This window comes from Chaetodon auriga, chromosome 6 (assembly GCF_051107435.1).
Source record: "Chaetodon auriga isolate fChaAug3 chromosome 6, fChaAug3.hap1, whole genome shotgun sequence".
Classification (NCBI taxonomy): Eukaryota; Metazoa; Chordata; class Actinopteri; order Chaetodontiformes; family Chaetodontidae; genus Chaetodon; species Chaetodon auriga.
In genome coordinates, this window is record NC_135079.1 from 9,508,785 (window position 1) to 9,524,239 (window position 15,455).

The 15,455-nt window shown below is 43.1% G+C and overlaps 1 protein-coding gene across 1 annotated transcript; it reads left to right on the top strand.

Annotated features, from left to right (window-relative positions):
* The first annotated feature begins 161 nt into the window (after positions 1-161).
* On the top strand, positions 162-14,939 carry LOC143321791 (1-phosphatidylinositol 4,5-bisphosphate phosphodiesterase zeta-1-like). Its single transcript, XM_076732432.1, is given in 11 exon segments — positions 162-351; positions 1,728-1,929; positions 3,832-3,976; positions 4,271-4,423; positions 6,094-6,270; positions 6,452-6,611; positions 7,667-7,783; positions 9,636-9,808; positions 11,594-11,720; positions 14,486-14,635; positions 14,857-14,939. Coding segments are annotated over 11 exon segments (1,677 nt in total).
* Positions 14,940-15,455: the final 516 nt, after the last annotated feature.

The following is a 15,455-nucleotide window of genomic DNA, read 5'->3' on the forward strand; positions in this document are numbered from 1 at the left end:
AAAAGAGCAAGCCTTAAATAAATTAGTGGTAGACGCGTACTCTTCTCAGAATTGCATGTTGAGTTCATAAAAGTTGGAAGTTTCACGAAGAAACTAAAGAGCAACTTCCCAGGATAAACGATGAGGGATTAAGGGGCTGTAATGATTGTGCGCAGGGCAAGATGAAGAAAGGCACAGCCCCCTCCACCAGGAGAGCTCAAATCCAGCATCTGTACCAATGCTACGCCTCAGGCCAGATGACACTGCCTGCCTGCGTCCTCCTCAGGTTCCTCCACAAGGAGCAGATGGAGCTCACAGCAAATGAGGAAACGGCTGAGAGTTTGATTGAAAGATATGAGATTGAAGAGACAGGTAAGCGAAGGCAGAGCTGTGTACCGTGTCAGGCTGCTTGCTGCTCATTACTATGGTAAAAAAAAAATTACTCTGTTCTGGAAGAACTACGGCTTTGTCACGTAATGATGCTAATTTAGTTAAAACAGAAGTTAAGGCCCAAGCTCCAGTGGTGTCTGGCTGACAAAGTGAAGTCCAGAGGCAGGGGGTTGAAATGACAGAAGGAAAATGGAAGAGTCAGGCACATCAATGGACCAGTAGACCAGATGTTGTCTAGGGCCCATTGTACTGCTGGCAGCATCAAAGCATCAAAAGCAGAAAAACAGGGAAACAACAACACAATTAAAACTCACAACCAGTCTGTGCTGCAGCTTAACTGAAGGCCTCACTTTCTTCACTTTATCATACAGTCTTTGAGTGAGACAGGATTTTTTGAGGAGCAGTTTTAAGCTTTTCTCGTACCTGTACTATAATCATACTACATGCTGTTGTTTTGGTTCAGCAAATGAATTACCTGAATACAGAGGAGGTGCAGAGGCACAGATGTTTTATGTCAAAGCTCTGACGTCCTAGTTTCACAAGCAACAAAACAGACCTGTGCCTCAGTACGCCATGACATGTTTTTACTGTTATCAATTACTCCTGTGCTTTTCCCACTACGAAAACAAAAATGTCTGCTGTGAAAAAGGTCAGTTTTAATCTCAGTAATTGGATGTTTCCTGCAGCAGTGTTCCCTGGGAGTTGTAGTTGACTTCTCCCCTCTCAGTCTTGTCTCTGACGTTTTAATTAAACCAGATTTGTTTCGGTGAAATTGCTTATATTTCGGACTGATTATTCCATTGGAGGAGTTTTACAGCCACCCCAGACTGAGCATACTTATGCATTTGTCACTTTCATTGTGATGTTACTGAAGCTGTGTCCTTTACTACATCTGAAACCTCAATAGTAACCTTTACTGAGTTGCTACATTTTGAAGGAGCTAGTTTTTAGTATTGGTATGTTGGTCTGTCTGCTTTGTTCTCTTGGATGGATCCCATAAAAGTTTGTACAGACAGTCATGGTGCCCAAAAAATAAATTCTAATGACTTTGGACTTTTCTTCTAGCACCATCATCAGGTCAGTTTATGACCAAATACCTGCAAAAGCAATGACATTCCCTAGAGCCTCAGCTGTAAATGCTTAAAATAAGATGATGAGCACGGTAAACATTATACCTGCGATTTATCATACCTGCTAAACATAGCATGTTAGTGCTGTCATTATGCTCTAGGAGCAGAAACTTTGCTTGAGCTGGCTGCTGCAGTCGTCTCTTTCAACTTTTTGTTGTGCTTGGTAGACGAACTGGCACTGATTTTGACTGTGACTGACAGGGCGTCTGCTCCCTCTTCCTCTTCCAGCCAGAGAAAGCAGGTCCATGACATTTGAAGGATTCCTCAGGTACATGGAGTCCAAAGACTGCTGTGTGTTCAACCAGGCCCACACATCTGTGTACCAAGACATGAACCAGCCTCTCACCAGTTACTTCATCTCCTCATCACATAACACCTACCTGACTGGAGATCAGCTGGTGGGAAAGAGCCACCTGGACGCCTATGTTTGGTAGGGAAGTACAGTGTATACAGCACAGCTTGTGTGTTCTTCTAGACAAAATATATGTGTATGTATTAGCCATCATCAACTAATCTGCTAAATATATTTAATTAATATGCTTTTTTTTATGTAGGTCAAAACAAAATCAAATGATAAGGCCAATTTAAACACCATTTGGCTCTTATACAGATCTAAAATGCCCCTCAATACATTTTTATCTTCACTCTCAAGTCTCTCCTCCAGAGCTACATGTGTGTTATCTGGACACTCTCTTTTCCTCTCATTTCATTGACCCACTCATGTGCTGAGGCAGACAGTGAAATTGCTGTGGTCCCTTTATGGGGTAATGGAGGTGATTACAGAAGGGGCTGATGGCAGCAGAAGTGCTGTATTTATGGTCCCTGTGAAAGTGCTGAGCGCCCTGGCTGGCTGGTTGAGTGGAACCCTCCAAACCAGCAGCCTGGAAGCTCTGGTTTACTTAGATAATGAAATAATCATCGAGAGAGGAGAACAAAGTGGCAGGACGAGGAGGTGGCATTTTAGAAATCCCATTAGCTCACAGGTGGGAGAGTGAAGAAATACACGATTAACAAAAGCCTATAGGAGGAGGAGGAATACACTCATTTGATAGTTGGATGAAAAGACTGACATAACTCTCATGTCTCAGTGTTAAGGATGGAGCTGGTGTCAGGCCATTGTTAGCGTAGCTTAGCATAAAGACTGGAGGAAGGGGGAAACAGATAGCTTGGCTCTACCAGAGAACATTCTACTTAGCATATAAACTGCACACAGTTGAAAAATGCACTAACAAGAAGTCTTAATGCTAACTAAGCTTATCGTTTCCCAGCTCTAGAACACATTTATTTTCCTTTATAAGAATGAGATAAACTCATTCTGCACCTTGTAAACACATGTTCTGTATTTAAATCTCCCAAATAACCTTTTATTCGTTGCCTCTCTCTCTGCGTGCTGTTGCTCTCCACAGTCAGCAGTATAATTAAACACAAAAACATAATAAAGAAGAAATACAAAAGGTAACAAAACAGCCAAAATATTAATAAAAGAAAACCAGACGTGCTGTCCAGTCATCCATTCTCTGAAATGCCAGAGGCAATTATAGAGCCACTTGCAACATGACACTCACAGTGGCAGTGGGGTTACAGAGGAAGTCTGCAGTGCACAAGACAGTCATGACGTTCCTGTAACCATAGAGCGCATAGCTGAGAGTGGAAGTGAAAGAACAGCATGCAACTGCTGAAGAAATACACGGCAGACGCGTGTTCATGTGTGCTGCCATTCAAATGCAAAGCAGCAATATTCTGGTGGAAAAGCGTGGTTCCTCAAAAAGCACAACCATGCCGGAGTCAAACTGTCTGGAGTAAAAGGGTGATATAACTTTGCATCAGGGTTGCGAGGAAATGTATCATTGCCACAGTTATTATTTGCCCAACCCCTGCTGTGAAAGTGATATAATTTTTGTCCACTACCGACAGCAAGAAATATCTTTTAACAACAAGACATATTCTGTTCTGCGTGAATTTGACTTGAAAAGCACAGAAATGGAAATGTAACATCATCCTTTTCTGGTGTTAAATGAGGAGCAGATTCACTCTGGTTGCGGCAGCTGTTGGAATAAATTATTAGACTGCACTGCTCGCAGCACAATATCCACATGTACAGTAATACGCGACATGTAAGAAAGTGGCTTTGATGGCTCCACTTGCGAGAACTTGACCTGAGCTTGTGCAAGGGAATAGCTGAGATTGTGCCTCAACTCTTCACTTCTAATTTCTGATGCAGTACATTACAAGTGCTTATCATAGCCTTACCACAGCTCAGTGTGTTTGTCTATCTGTCTCTGTATGCATGCACGTGCTTGCGTGTGTGTGTGTGTGTGTGTGTGTGGCACAGTGCTCTGAGGAAAGGCTGTCGCTGTCTGGAGATTGACTGCTGGGATGGGCCCGATATGGAGCCTGTAGTCTACCATGGCTACACCCTGACCACCAAGATACTCTTTAAGGATGTCATCACCACTGTGGAACGACATGCCTTCGAGGTATGTAGTATGTTACACGGCATATATGTCCTGGAGGGGTGCTCCAGGCATCTAACTCGGTGTTCACTCCTGCATCTGAAGGCCCCAGGAGTCCCCACTTAGCTGCATTTGCTCTAATTAATAGCATCTCTGATAGTAATGCTTTGCTTGCATGTTGTTTTTGATTCAGGCAGTTCAGGCCATTTTCTGTGTTGCGTCTTTAATTTAGAGCCTGCAGGGAGAGCAGCAGATCCAGGTTTGATGCTAATTGTTCCAAATGGGGGTTGAGTCATGATTTTATTTATGTGTTGACAGGTGTCTGCGTATCCCGTGATCCTGTCATTAGAAAACCACTGCTCGCAGGAGCAGCAGGAGGTCATGGCCCAGTACCTCACCTCTATCCTGGGGGACAAGCTGCTGAGAACTCCCTTGCAGCACTCAGCCTCTGGGGACCTCCCAAGCCCAAATGTAAGACTCGGCCGTATGAGCAGCAAATCAGAAGCAAGATCTGTGTTTCATGTGCGAGCTGCTGGTGCAGGCAGAGGGATGACAGCGTTTGTATGTGAAAAATCATCGCCTGTCATAGCAAAGCAAAACAAGGAGAAAATGAGACCTTTTCGGTGTCACGGAGGACCTCATTAGTCTCTTTCTGAGGGTTCCTGTGCCTCTCTCCTCCAATGGGACCGGAGGGGTAGATGGACGTCCGCATTTCCAAACCTCTTTAATCTCTCAGAGATTCGCAAAATCTAATGTGATCCTGAGAAGTGTCCATCATTTTAAGTGTGCTGAGGCACTTGAGCTGATTGTTCATTTAGATTATCGGGTTTGGGCTGCGGCTTCTCCACTGAAAGGATCTGCCTCAACTCATGACTGAGAGACTGGCCTGAAAGATGCTGCTTCAGTCACTCCAGCCTATTGAATATGACGAGGAGGATGAAGGGTTTTTCTCTGAGGGTGGATGAGCATGCGCCGTCTGCTGCCTGCTGCTTTGGAATTTACTGCAAAAAAAAGAGCTGTGTTTTATCCTGCATGTGCATGTAAGATTTGCTTCCCCATATCTTTTCTTTTTTTTTAATCTATATGTCTCAGGAAATGGGGGCGTGCATAGGAGCCTCAGCACAAGTGGTTCCATCTTGACTATTAACCCACAGCAACCTGAACACTGAATCAGTGCTCACATGTCACGTTAATGCAGCTTCACACATCCAGTAGTGAAATACTCTGTAGTCAGAACTGTTCATTATCTATCTACGCCTCTCTCACCACTTAAAGGTTTTAAATCTGTTTACTAAATCGTCAAAGCCGCAGGAGGGACGGAATTCCCAATTTTCTTCCCTCTGTTTCTCCATTATGCAGTGTAATTAGAAATAAGCTATAGTTAATTAACAAGTTATTACTCTGCTTTATTCTATTTTTACTGTAAACACGGGCATAATTCTCTTTAAGAACCCTCATATATCCTAAATTACATCAACATAAGCAGAGCCTCTGTCGCAGCTCTCCAGACTGTATCATTTTTCTGTAGCAGCAATGAAAAAATGAAAGAGTGCAGAGCCAAAGGAAGCTTATAATTTTCGTACTATATGGGCTCTTACAGGTTGTTAATGTTGGCAGATCTGTAATTATTTTGGCATATTTTTCCTGTGCATACAGTATGTGATGCTGACAGGGTGACTTCCTGTCATGTGGCTTACCATTGGGCTGCTTCCAAGTCCAGACCGTAATGTTTTTTTACTTTTAGCATATTGCTGCTCATCTGCATAAAGAACCCTATAACAGATTTGCAGCCAGGACGGTGAAATATAGCAGCAGATGTGTGATTGAGTGATTCGGTACACCTGCTGCTTTCTGCTTCTTTATCCCACCTAACTTGGCTGTGTTTATGCATTGATGTGGATGTGGCGACTGAGCGTCTCTTTGAAGAATACCATCTTTTTCAGAAATCAGGGAGGGGGCGTTTTGTACAAAGCAAGTGTTTTGATGTCCTAAGTTTGAAGTTTGTTTGACTGATGCAACTATGTGATGTTGTATGAGAGCGGGGGTGAATGTACAGTAGGTGTCCATGATTAAGGTACCTTCACCTTCACATTTACTCATGTATAAATTTGTACTGCATGTGTGCTCTGTGGGTTTGCCAGGACCTGCAGCATAAGATACTCATCAAGAATAAAAAGCTCAAGCATCAGATTAAGACAGAGGTGGAGGAGAGTGTAGATGAGGGCGAGGATGATGAGGAGGAGGACGATGAGGAGGATGAGGAGCATCAAACCAAAGCAAAGTTCTGGTCTCCCAGAAAGGCAGGGTCAAAGACCAAAGTAAGTCAGTTAGATCTAAGAGCAGAAACACAGAGACAGATATAGACTGTTGGTATGAGGAGATGCTGCACAGATACGATAGCTGATGGGACAAGAAGGTAAAGCTTTAATCTACAGCATGTTGCAATTTGGTGAATGCTCTGTTTGGTTTTATCTTCCTTTCTACTCCACATCTCATGAGTAGAAGAAGAAGGTGAAGGTGGCAGAGGCTTTATCTGATCTGGTCGTATACACCGGGTCTGTCAAGTTCATCAGCTTCACTCATTCCATGGACAGTCAGAGCTGCTGTGAGAACACATCCATGGCAGAGAAGAAGGCTCGGAAGCTGGCCAAAGCCTCAGGTAAAATATTATTTGTGGAGCTGAAGTTACGGGACAAGACGAGGAAAGCCTGACTTTAAAGTGATAAAGAACGTGTATAATTAATTGCAAATATCACAAAATATCGTTCTGATGAGCCCACGAGATTCACATGAGTTATGATTACATTAAGCTCAAAGGAGAAGTCTCTGTAGCTCCTCTTTGGGTAAGAAATGCAATTATGACCGGTGCCAGAAACCTCCATAATAACCAAAGCATATTGAACATGAAATATATGGCATAGGGGAGTACATCCAGGGAATAAAGCACAACAGCAGAAGCCCAGAAATGTGCCTTCTCGTCTCACCGTTGGGGATGTGGAAAAGAGCCCACAGAGGTTCAAATCAGCTGATAATCAGTTAAGCTGTCATTGCGCTGCTGTGCTGCAGTCTGCTGGAGATACAGAGTGATGTGGAGAAATGAAATCTGCTCCTGCTGAAGAAGAATGACGCTTTCCAGACACACAGCTACATTATGAGCCGGTCGGCTTGGTTGGCAGGGACCGTGAACAGTCTCAGTTACGGCGCAGTTGTAAGAACCTTGTAGTCTCTTGTCATCATCAAGCCCTGCAGGGAGACTACACAGCTGGTACGATCACACACACACTGAAGCTGTGTGTCAGGCTTTTTTTAGTCTATCCAGAATGGTTTCCGTCTTCTCATGTATTCTACAAAGATTTTCTTTTGACATTAAGCTAAACAACAATTTAATTGGTGCGTCTTACTTATTGGGAGCCTATTTGAATATAAGCAAGTCGTCCATAAAGTTACAAACAAAATGGAGAGCAAAGAATCGTATCTGTAACGCCAAGAACTGTGATCTGTCACAATGACGAATCAGAAAAAGGCATTTTTATTTAAAAAAAAAAAAAAAAGGAAAAAGACACCATCTCCCTGCAGATAAACCTGCTCTCCTGAATCACTGCATAACCACTGTGACTGAGTCAGATGATTGGACTAAAATGTATGTAACACGACATCTGTGTGTGTGTGTCAGAGGAGATATGTGACCTTTGAGTGCTGTGCATCCTCTCCCAGGTGCAGATTTTGTTCAGCATAACCAGAGGTTCCTCAGCAGGATTTACCCAGCGGCCTCGAGGACGTCCTCGTCCAACTACAACCCTCAGGAGTTTTGGAACGTCGGCTCACAGCTCGGTGAGTGGGAGACAGCAAGTATATTCCTGTCCAAAACAGGAGAAAGACCACATGCATATAAACACACACACGCATTTATTTAGGCGTAGGAATCTGGAATGAGCTTAACAAACATGGTGATTTTCTCCTCTGTTTTTGAACCTTTACACGTTTCCAAACTCGCAAGATGAATGCAAATCAATATGGTATGCATGCAGTACATGTGCTGTTATCTGATATGCAATTATGGAGACATGGAAATGTTTAGAAAGCAAATTGAGCCAGTCTAATTGGTAAATGAATAGAGGAATCAATAAAACATTGTACTGTTTTATGAATTAACCCATCAATTATTAGGTTTTTCATTTATTTATGTTTAAAAGGTGAATAAAAAGGGATTTTTGAAAGAAATACAAGATATGTTAGTAATAAATATGTCAAATTAAAAAGGGGTAACAAAATGTTCCTGAAGTTACTAATACTTTGTTGTCAACTCAGCTTCTATTTTGGTCGAGATTAAAACCCTGAAAACATCCATTCAAAAAAGACATGAAAGGAGAATTTCTTTGATCCCTGTGCGTCAGCAGTTTCAACAGGAATCAAAAAGTTCTCAACACACACAGAACAGCCACCACAATCCATTACAAGCTTCTTTTTTCTTTCCCTCTCTTTTTTTAACAAACGGAGAGAGATGAGGCACGGAAAGTGAGATTGTCGAACTTCAAAGGAAACAACCGGCCAAGTGTCCTGTCGATTAGCAGTGAAAAGAACATTTCATTCCAGTCCACAGCCTGACCGCCTCATCTGCGGTTTCCCCCGGAGCAAGTCCTCTCCTGGCCCTTATCACACCTTTTCTAAATCGATTTGCACCCTCCTAAATGCGTTTTTTTTTTTTTTTCTCCTTTAAACTACATCCTTGTCTGGGTCACAGCTTAGTTTTTTTTTTCATGCAGTTATAATTACTTTAGAGTCAAGCGTGAGCATTGGGCTTGACTCACACCACATACCTGCGCTCTTAATGCGAACTAAAAAAATTAATTCCTAAACTTCATCCTTGAGCCTCATGCCAACGTGTGCTCAGCCGTGACCTTAAAGTCACAACCCTGATGTGTCTGGCAGTGTCTTGCCGAGTGTTCCTGTCACTCCACCTGCCTTTTACACATCCTCTTCAGCCGTTTCCGTCACTCAGTCGGCCAGCCACTGATTCTGACATGAAGCCCGGCTGATTGCTGAGCAGACTGCCTACGTGCTCCGATGGCAGCTGTGCAGATGGCGATCGGCACTTTTCACAGTTGCAGGAGACTGCGGCACTAAGCAGCAGCCTGGATGGATCAATTACAGTTAGATGAGCGGAACATTCACTGGGACTCTCTGACATACGTATAGGAAAAGACGCATGGCAGTGTGTTGGGTAATTAAAGGTGTTTTTCTCCACATTTATCATATATTTATCACATATTTATATTAACCTGCCAGCAGGATTACACCTGCTGCTTTCTTTATCCGACGATCTCTTCACATGGGAAAAGTGCAGTCACTGATGACACGGTGTATGCAGCACACAACACAAAGCTTCACAGCGCAGAAAACCCTCCACAGATGCAGATCTCACAGCTGGTGACTGTGAAAGTGTCCCTGATGCAATGCGCGCTATTGTTGCAGAAACATTTCAAGTCATTGTATAATTTAGCTCCCTCCTGCAGAACGAAAAAGAGCCTTAAAAAACAGAAGGTATGCAGGAGACCATCTCACGTGGCTCATTTCATTTCAACAAGCTTTAGGCATTCTCAATTTTGTTCCAATAAATCTCGTCGCCGCTGCTCTGTGGCTCGTCATTTTCATTGTTCCAAGATTGTCCCGTGGTGTTTTGCAGTGGCTCTAAATTTCCAGTCCCTGGGCTTTCCTATGGACCTTAATGATGGCCGTTTCCAGGACAACGGGGGCTGTGGATACATCCTGAAGCCGGCAGTGCTCATGTCCAGTCAGAGGAGCTTTGATCCTGGCTGCAGCCACAACAGCCCCAAACCCACACACCTGCTGCTCAAGGTAAAGCTACGGAGCACTGAACGCTGAATAATCCACTCGGGTTGGCTTTATGGATTAAGGTTTAATGTTCCAGTACTGTGTGAGTGTGTTTTACGTGCGTGTGTGTCTGTGCCTCACAATCTAGGGATTGTGCAGCATCTCGCTCTTTGCCTCTAGATAGATGCTTTCCTGCCGGATGCTGTGAACCAACAATGATGTAAAACTCCCTGAGAGTGTCTCCGTTTAATTAGATTATCTCCCTCAGAAAATAAAGAGAAAGAAAAGAGGGGGGTGATCTAATGCAATTAGACCCAGGGTCCAATTAATAAATCATCCCTTTTCCATTATTTTAAGCGTCTTGGGGGACAGTACACGCAGCGCTTGTAATGTACTGTATCTAAGCCACATAACAATAGGGGCAATGAAGCGGTAGAGAAGAGTCACGTCCCTTCAGTGTGCCATAAGGACGAGGCTCACACATCAACTCTTCTAAGTCCAATTACAGAGATACAACAGTTTGCTGTTACAGAACATAATGGCGGGACTCAGAGATATGTGAGGCTTTGTGCTGCAAAGACAACATGTGGAATTGACTGGGATCACATGGGACTCATACAGACTTAGTGCAGAGGAGGTAGACGGGAGACATCATAATTACTGTGCTGGAATCAGTTTTATGAACATCTATAAATCATAGCGAAAATCCGTCCTAAAGGGTCGGCTCATCCAAATTACAACAACTGACCTTTGACTGCAAATCGGACTCTGTGTGTTTATACTTTTTCCTCAGTTGACCTCGCTCAGTAAGCACAGCAGCTGTGCTGAATGTAACCGGTTAGACCACTTAAAGAATTCATGCTTTAAAGTCCTTTCATGCCGTACCTGCTCTTATGCTGTCTGATGAAGGAAATACATCTGGATCAGACATCACAAGTTAAGCAAAAACACACCAGGCATTGTCTTCTAACGGAGTACGCACACACACACACACACACACACACACACACACACACACACACACACACACACACACACACACACACACACTGTACATCTTCTCAGCACAGTGCATGAAATATAAATGTGGTGTGCTCTGCTTTGGATGCCCTGGGAAAAACCTCACCTTTCTTTATTCACAGCACCATTCTGTATTACTTGATCACTTCAGGGAAAATCCTACAATCTTGACTCAGCTCTAAACTCAGTGGGAATCGGAGTCATGAGCAGCATTCAGTGTTGTAAGTTAGGTAGGGTCGAGTTTTCAATCTTTAAACAGTAAATTATTCATCTGCTCAGGAAAACAATATTTCCCCTTGAGCTTTCATGAGACTGTTTAGCATAAAACTGTCAGCTATAAACAATGATCTGTTTTTCAATAGCAAATCTTTATGAAGTGATAACTCCAAACTACTATCTAGTACACGCTCACAAGTATGGGCCACTGTAACTGTGCTCGAGCATAATGCAGGGTGTGTTGTAGCGTGACTTTAGGAGAGGAAAGGGACTGTAATTTTGGGCCGGACACTGTAAAGCTCCATCAGTGCCAAGCGGGGCATGTCGTGATAAGTACATGCAGGTTTGTCTTTGATCAGCGCCGGGGAAGGGAAGGCTCAGTGTGAGAGGACTGCAGATAAGCCTGCCTCTCTCCAGACGAGTGTAATTACAGCCCTCTCCTCTCCTCTTCTTTTCTCTCTCCTGTTTTCTCTCCTCTTTTATGATTGCTGTTTATCCCTGATATCTATTACACTGTCATGCACCCACCTATGTGACCATTTGTTCTACCTTTCTGCATGTGTCTGTCTACAGGTGATCAGTGGGTCCAACCTACCTGTCCCCAGGAGTGGCAAAGCTCTGGACCCCTTTGTCAGGGTGGAGATTTATGGGATTTCTTGCGACTCGTGCAGAAAAAGCACACATACTGTCAGAAACAACTGTGAGTATTGCAGGACACTGTACGTGGTCTTGCTTAGACACAGCTTGACAGGCTTGACATGCTAATATTAGCATGCTAACATGCTCCCAATGGGAGTCATTCCTATGTTCCCAGGGTTAAGATTTGGGTTCTGACTTGAACATAATAGAAGGGTTAATGTGTCTTAAAGACCCCCCGCCTATGAAAACATATATGTTCTGGCTCCTGATGACAATACTAACATGCTGATGTTAAGCAGGTATAATGTTTACCATGTTTACCATTACAGCTTAGCATGTTAGCATTAACATTTGCCAATTAGTGTTAATCAAAAACAACAGCTAAGGCTGATGGGACGGTCATTAGCTTAGCTGGTATTTTTAGCCACAAACAAAGTGTTTGACAAATGAAACTTTTGAATTGATCACAAGTTGTCACAAGTCATCCTGAGGGAGATATGAATGTCTGTAATACATTTCATGGTAATCTGTCCAAAGCTGTTGAGATATTTCACTCAAAAACACAAACGTCAACCTCAAAGTGTCCCTAGAGGACAAGTCAGGGGATCACTAACGTCAGTCGCAGCAATCCATCTGGGATCAAAGCGGTGGACTTACCAACAGGCAGACAATGCCATCCCTAGATTTACACGAACAAACACAGATCCAAATACACCTGAGAACACGCCGAGTTCCTCCACACTGCAGGACAAACCTTCAAGTAAAACATGGAAACCACCTAAACTGGATTGTAGGGAGTTTTCTATGACAGCAGCATTTCTGTGGGGTCCTGTTGTTTTTTTTTCTCTTCCTTTTAAATCTATTTCCCAGTAAGCTGCTGTTGGGCTTGTGAATAGAAATGTGCTGATGATTTTCTTCAAGTGGATTTCCTTTGAAGAGAAGTCTGTCATGCAGCACTGCTATGACTGGCAACACAGAGCTTACCGTCACTGCACACAGGACAAAGTGCTACAGTTTAAGTTGGATGGGGATTTTTTTGCGCTCAGTCAAGTATCACGGTGCCCCATCACCAGCAGCCATAATGACTAGGGCTAGTTTATTATTGTTTACAATGATGAATGTGAAAATGGCTGTTTGGGTCTTAAATTTACTGCCTCTAACTGTCATCAGACTTTCAAGTGTGGAAGTTAATCCTGCAGCTGTCGAGGTTTCTGACAGACTCTTCATATTTCAGCCTGTGTTCACCACAGAACATGCAGTATGTCGCATTTGATTTGGAGCTTTCGTCTTTAAACAATGGGAACATGGAAAATTAACTTGATATCAAGACATCGCATTGATGAGATACAACACTGCGTTGCTGCTGCTGGCATGAGAGAAAGAGGGAGAGAAGGAGGGAGAGGGTGGGAGAGATGGTTTAGAGTCCTGAAGGAAGCAGAGCACTTATGCATGGGCATAAATCATAAAATCGTTTCACACTATGAAACAGATAAGGTCACTGGTGAATACAAATGAATGTGGATTTAGATTAAAACTTGGCTGTTACAGAGGAACTTATTTCGAATCAGAAGAGGATTCAGAATTGCAGCACAGATGACTCATTATAGGAGCTCTCCTCATTTGTCACTGTAATATTGCACCTAAATATGACTTGTCATGCATCAAACTGTGGGTCTGTTGAATTACCTATTCACTGTAGACGGCAATGTCAGTCGTTGGTCGCTTCACCACTTCAGTCTAGACTGAAACATCTCGACAACTGATTAAAATATACTTTTCGTCCTGTGAATTTGAATTTAAACTTCTGCAAAACTATCATAAACAAATTGCATTGCATCGCAGCCTTAGTTGTACTTTCTGTTTACTCCTAATTAGTAATAGTAAATGTTAGCATGCTGAGATGCTCAACTAAGATCGGCATGTTAGCATTGCGATTGTGAGCATGTGGCTCAAAGCGCCAAGTGCAGCCTAACATAGCTGCTAGCATGGCTGTGGGCTCTTGGTGTTGATTAACAACAAGCTGAATAAATGAAAGAGGCTCTCTGTGGGTCTCTTACTCTTTGTCTGGTGATGGTAACTCTGCTGCTGTGTACTCTGCTGTGAGGGTCCAGCACGGTGACTGAGAAAGAGCTAAGCGAAAGCATGAGAGCCTCATTAGTGACATCTTGAATATCATTCATCAAAACTGGTTTTTCCAGAGAGGCTTTAGTTTAACTTGTGTCTACAGTTTTGGCCTTGTGGACATTTTAAACCTGAAATAACATGTTTGGCCACTTGAGAAACAAGCTGCAAACACAACACTCACATATTATTGCCCCATAAGGTGAATGTGGCAAATAGTTGACAAATAGTTCACTATTCACACATTCACTACATGCGGAGTAGGATTAGCATTCATTTGTAGTCTTGTCTATGGCCACCTAGTGAATGTGAGTCCAACATTTGCTCACATTTAGCTCCATTTTTTAGTCTCTAGCAACTCCTAAGAAGACTATCTCACTGTTAGCTGTTAAATGCTCCACTTTGTGCATGAGCTAGTTGATTTTTCTTAACTTTGAAGTTTGGTGCTGAGCATGTAGTGTACAGTGGGTATTTAGAGCTGTTTCACTGAAAACATCTGCCAGCTGAAAGCAATGCTATGAAAGAGGTGACAGTGAACCAAAGCAATGAGTTTAAGATGCTAAATGTCTCCATAGAGCTGAGAGGAGCTGCACAATCAGGGGTTAGTGACATCTCTTCATGTAACATTAAGTGTTTTGACTAATTGTTTACAGTATATACAAATTCTGACAGACTCTAACGGACTGATTCTGATTACCTTTACAGCTCTGAGTCCTCACTGGGGTACTGACATGAACTTCAGCATCAGCATCCCCGAGCTCTGCCTCATCCGCTTCTGTGTCCGAGACCAGACCGGCATTCTCAGCAGCGATTTTGTGGGCCAGTACACGCTGCCCTTCACCAGCCTGAAGAAAGGTGAGCCGCACATGCTGAAAGAGGAAGAGGAGGTGGGGGGTTGGGAGTCAGCTGAAGAGCTAAATTACATCAGGTGACATTGTGTGACCATCATTGTATTTCCATTCATTCACAAAGTCAGCGTTACTGAAGGTTGGTCTCTGGAGTCTTTATGGAAATGCCTCCACATATATGACGCTTGTGTATTTAGCAGCTGTACACACATTTCTCTCCACCTCCAGGCTACCGATGGGTGCCTCTCCGGTCCCGAGACGGATGCAGCCTGGATCCAGCCTCCCTCTTCGTCTTTGTTTGGTATCCCTAAAAACAGCTCTCCATATCAGAATCACACACACACACACACATACACCTCGCCAACAGATAGAGAAGCGTGGCTAATGCAACAACAACAACAAAAATATATAAATAAATCAAGAGCACCATTTCCTCAGATATAAATACCAGTTTTATTGTCAGAAAATAGATGTGCATTTTCTCTGCTGCCTGCACTCTGTGCTGCAGAGGAAAAGACCAGAAGGTTCCAGCGAAGCTGAAAAGAGACTCTAGCGAAGAATCACTCTGCCGGAGAAATCCCTGGAGTGGGATATTAGATTCTTATCACAGAATTAATAATTGATGCAAGTGCAATTATTGTGGCAGACTTGAACACACATAAGTAGATCGTAGCCAAGCGCAAGACACGGTGTTGTTTTTGGATTAATCATCTATTCCAAAACAATAGATGCAATTCTTCTGTTTGGTCTGCAACTGATGAGTGATGCCAGGATCCATTAATACTCCATGAATACTACTATGAAGAGTAGCAGCCAGCATTTTCTTC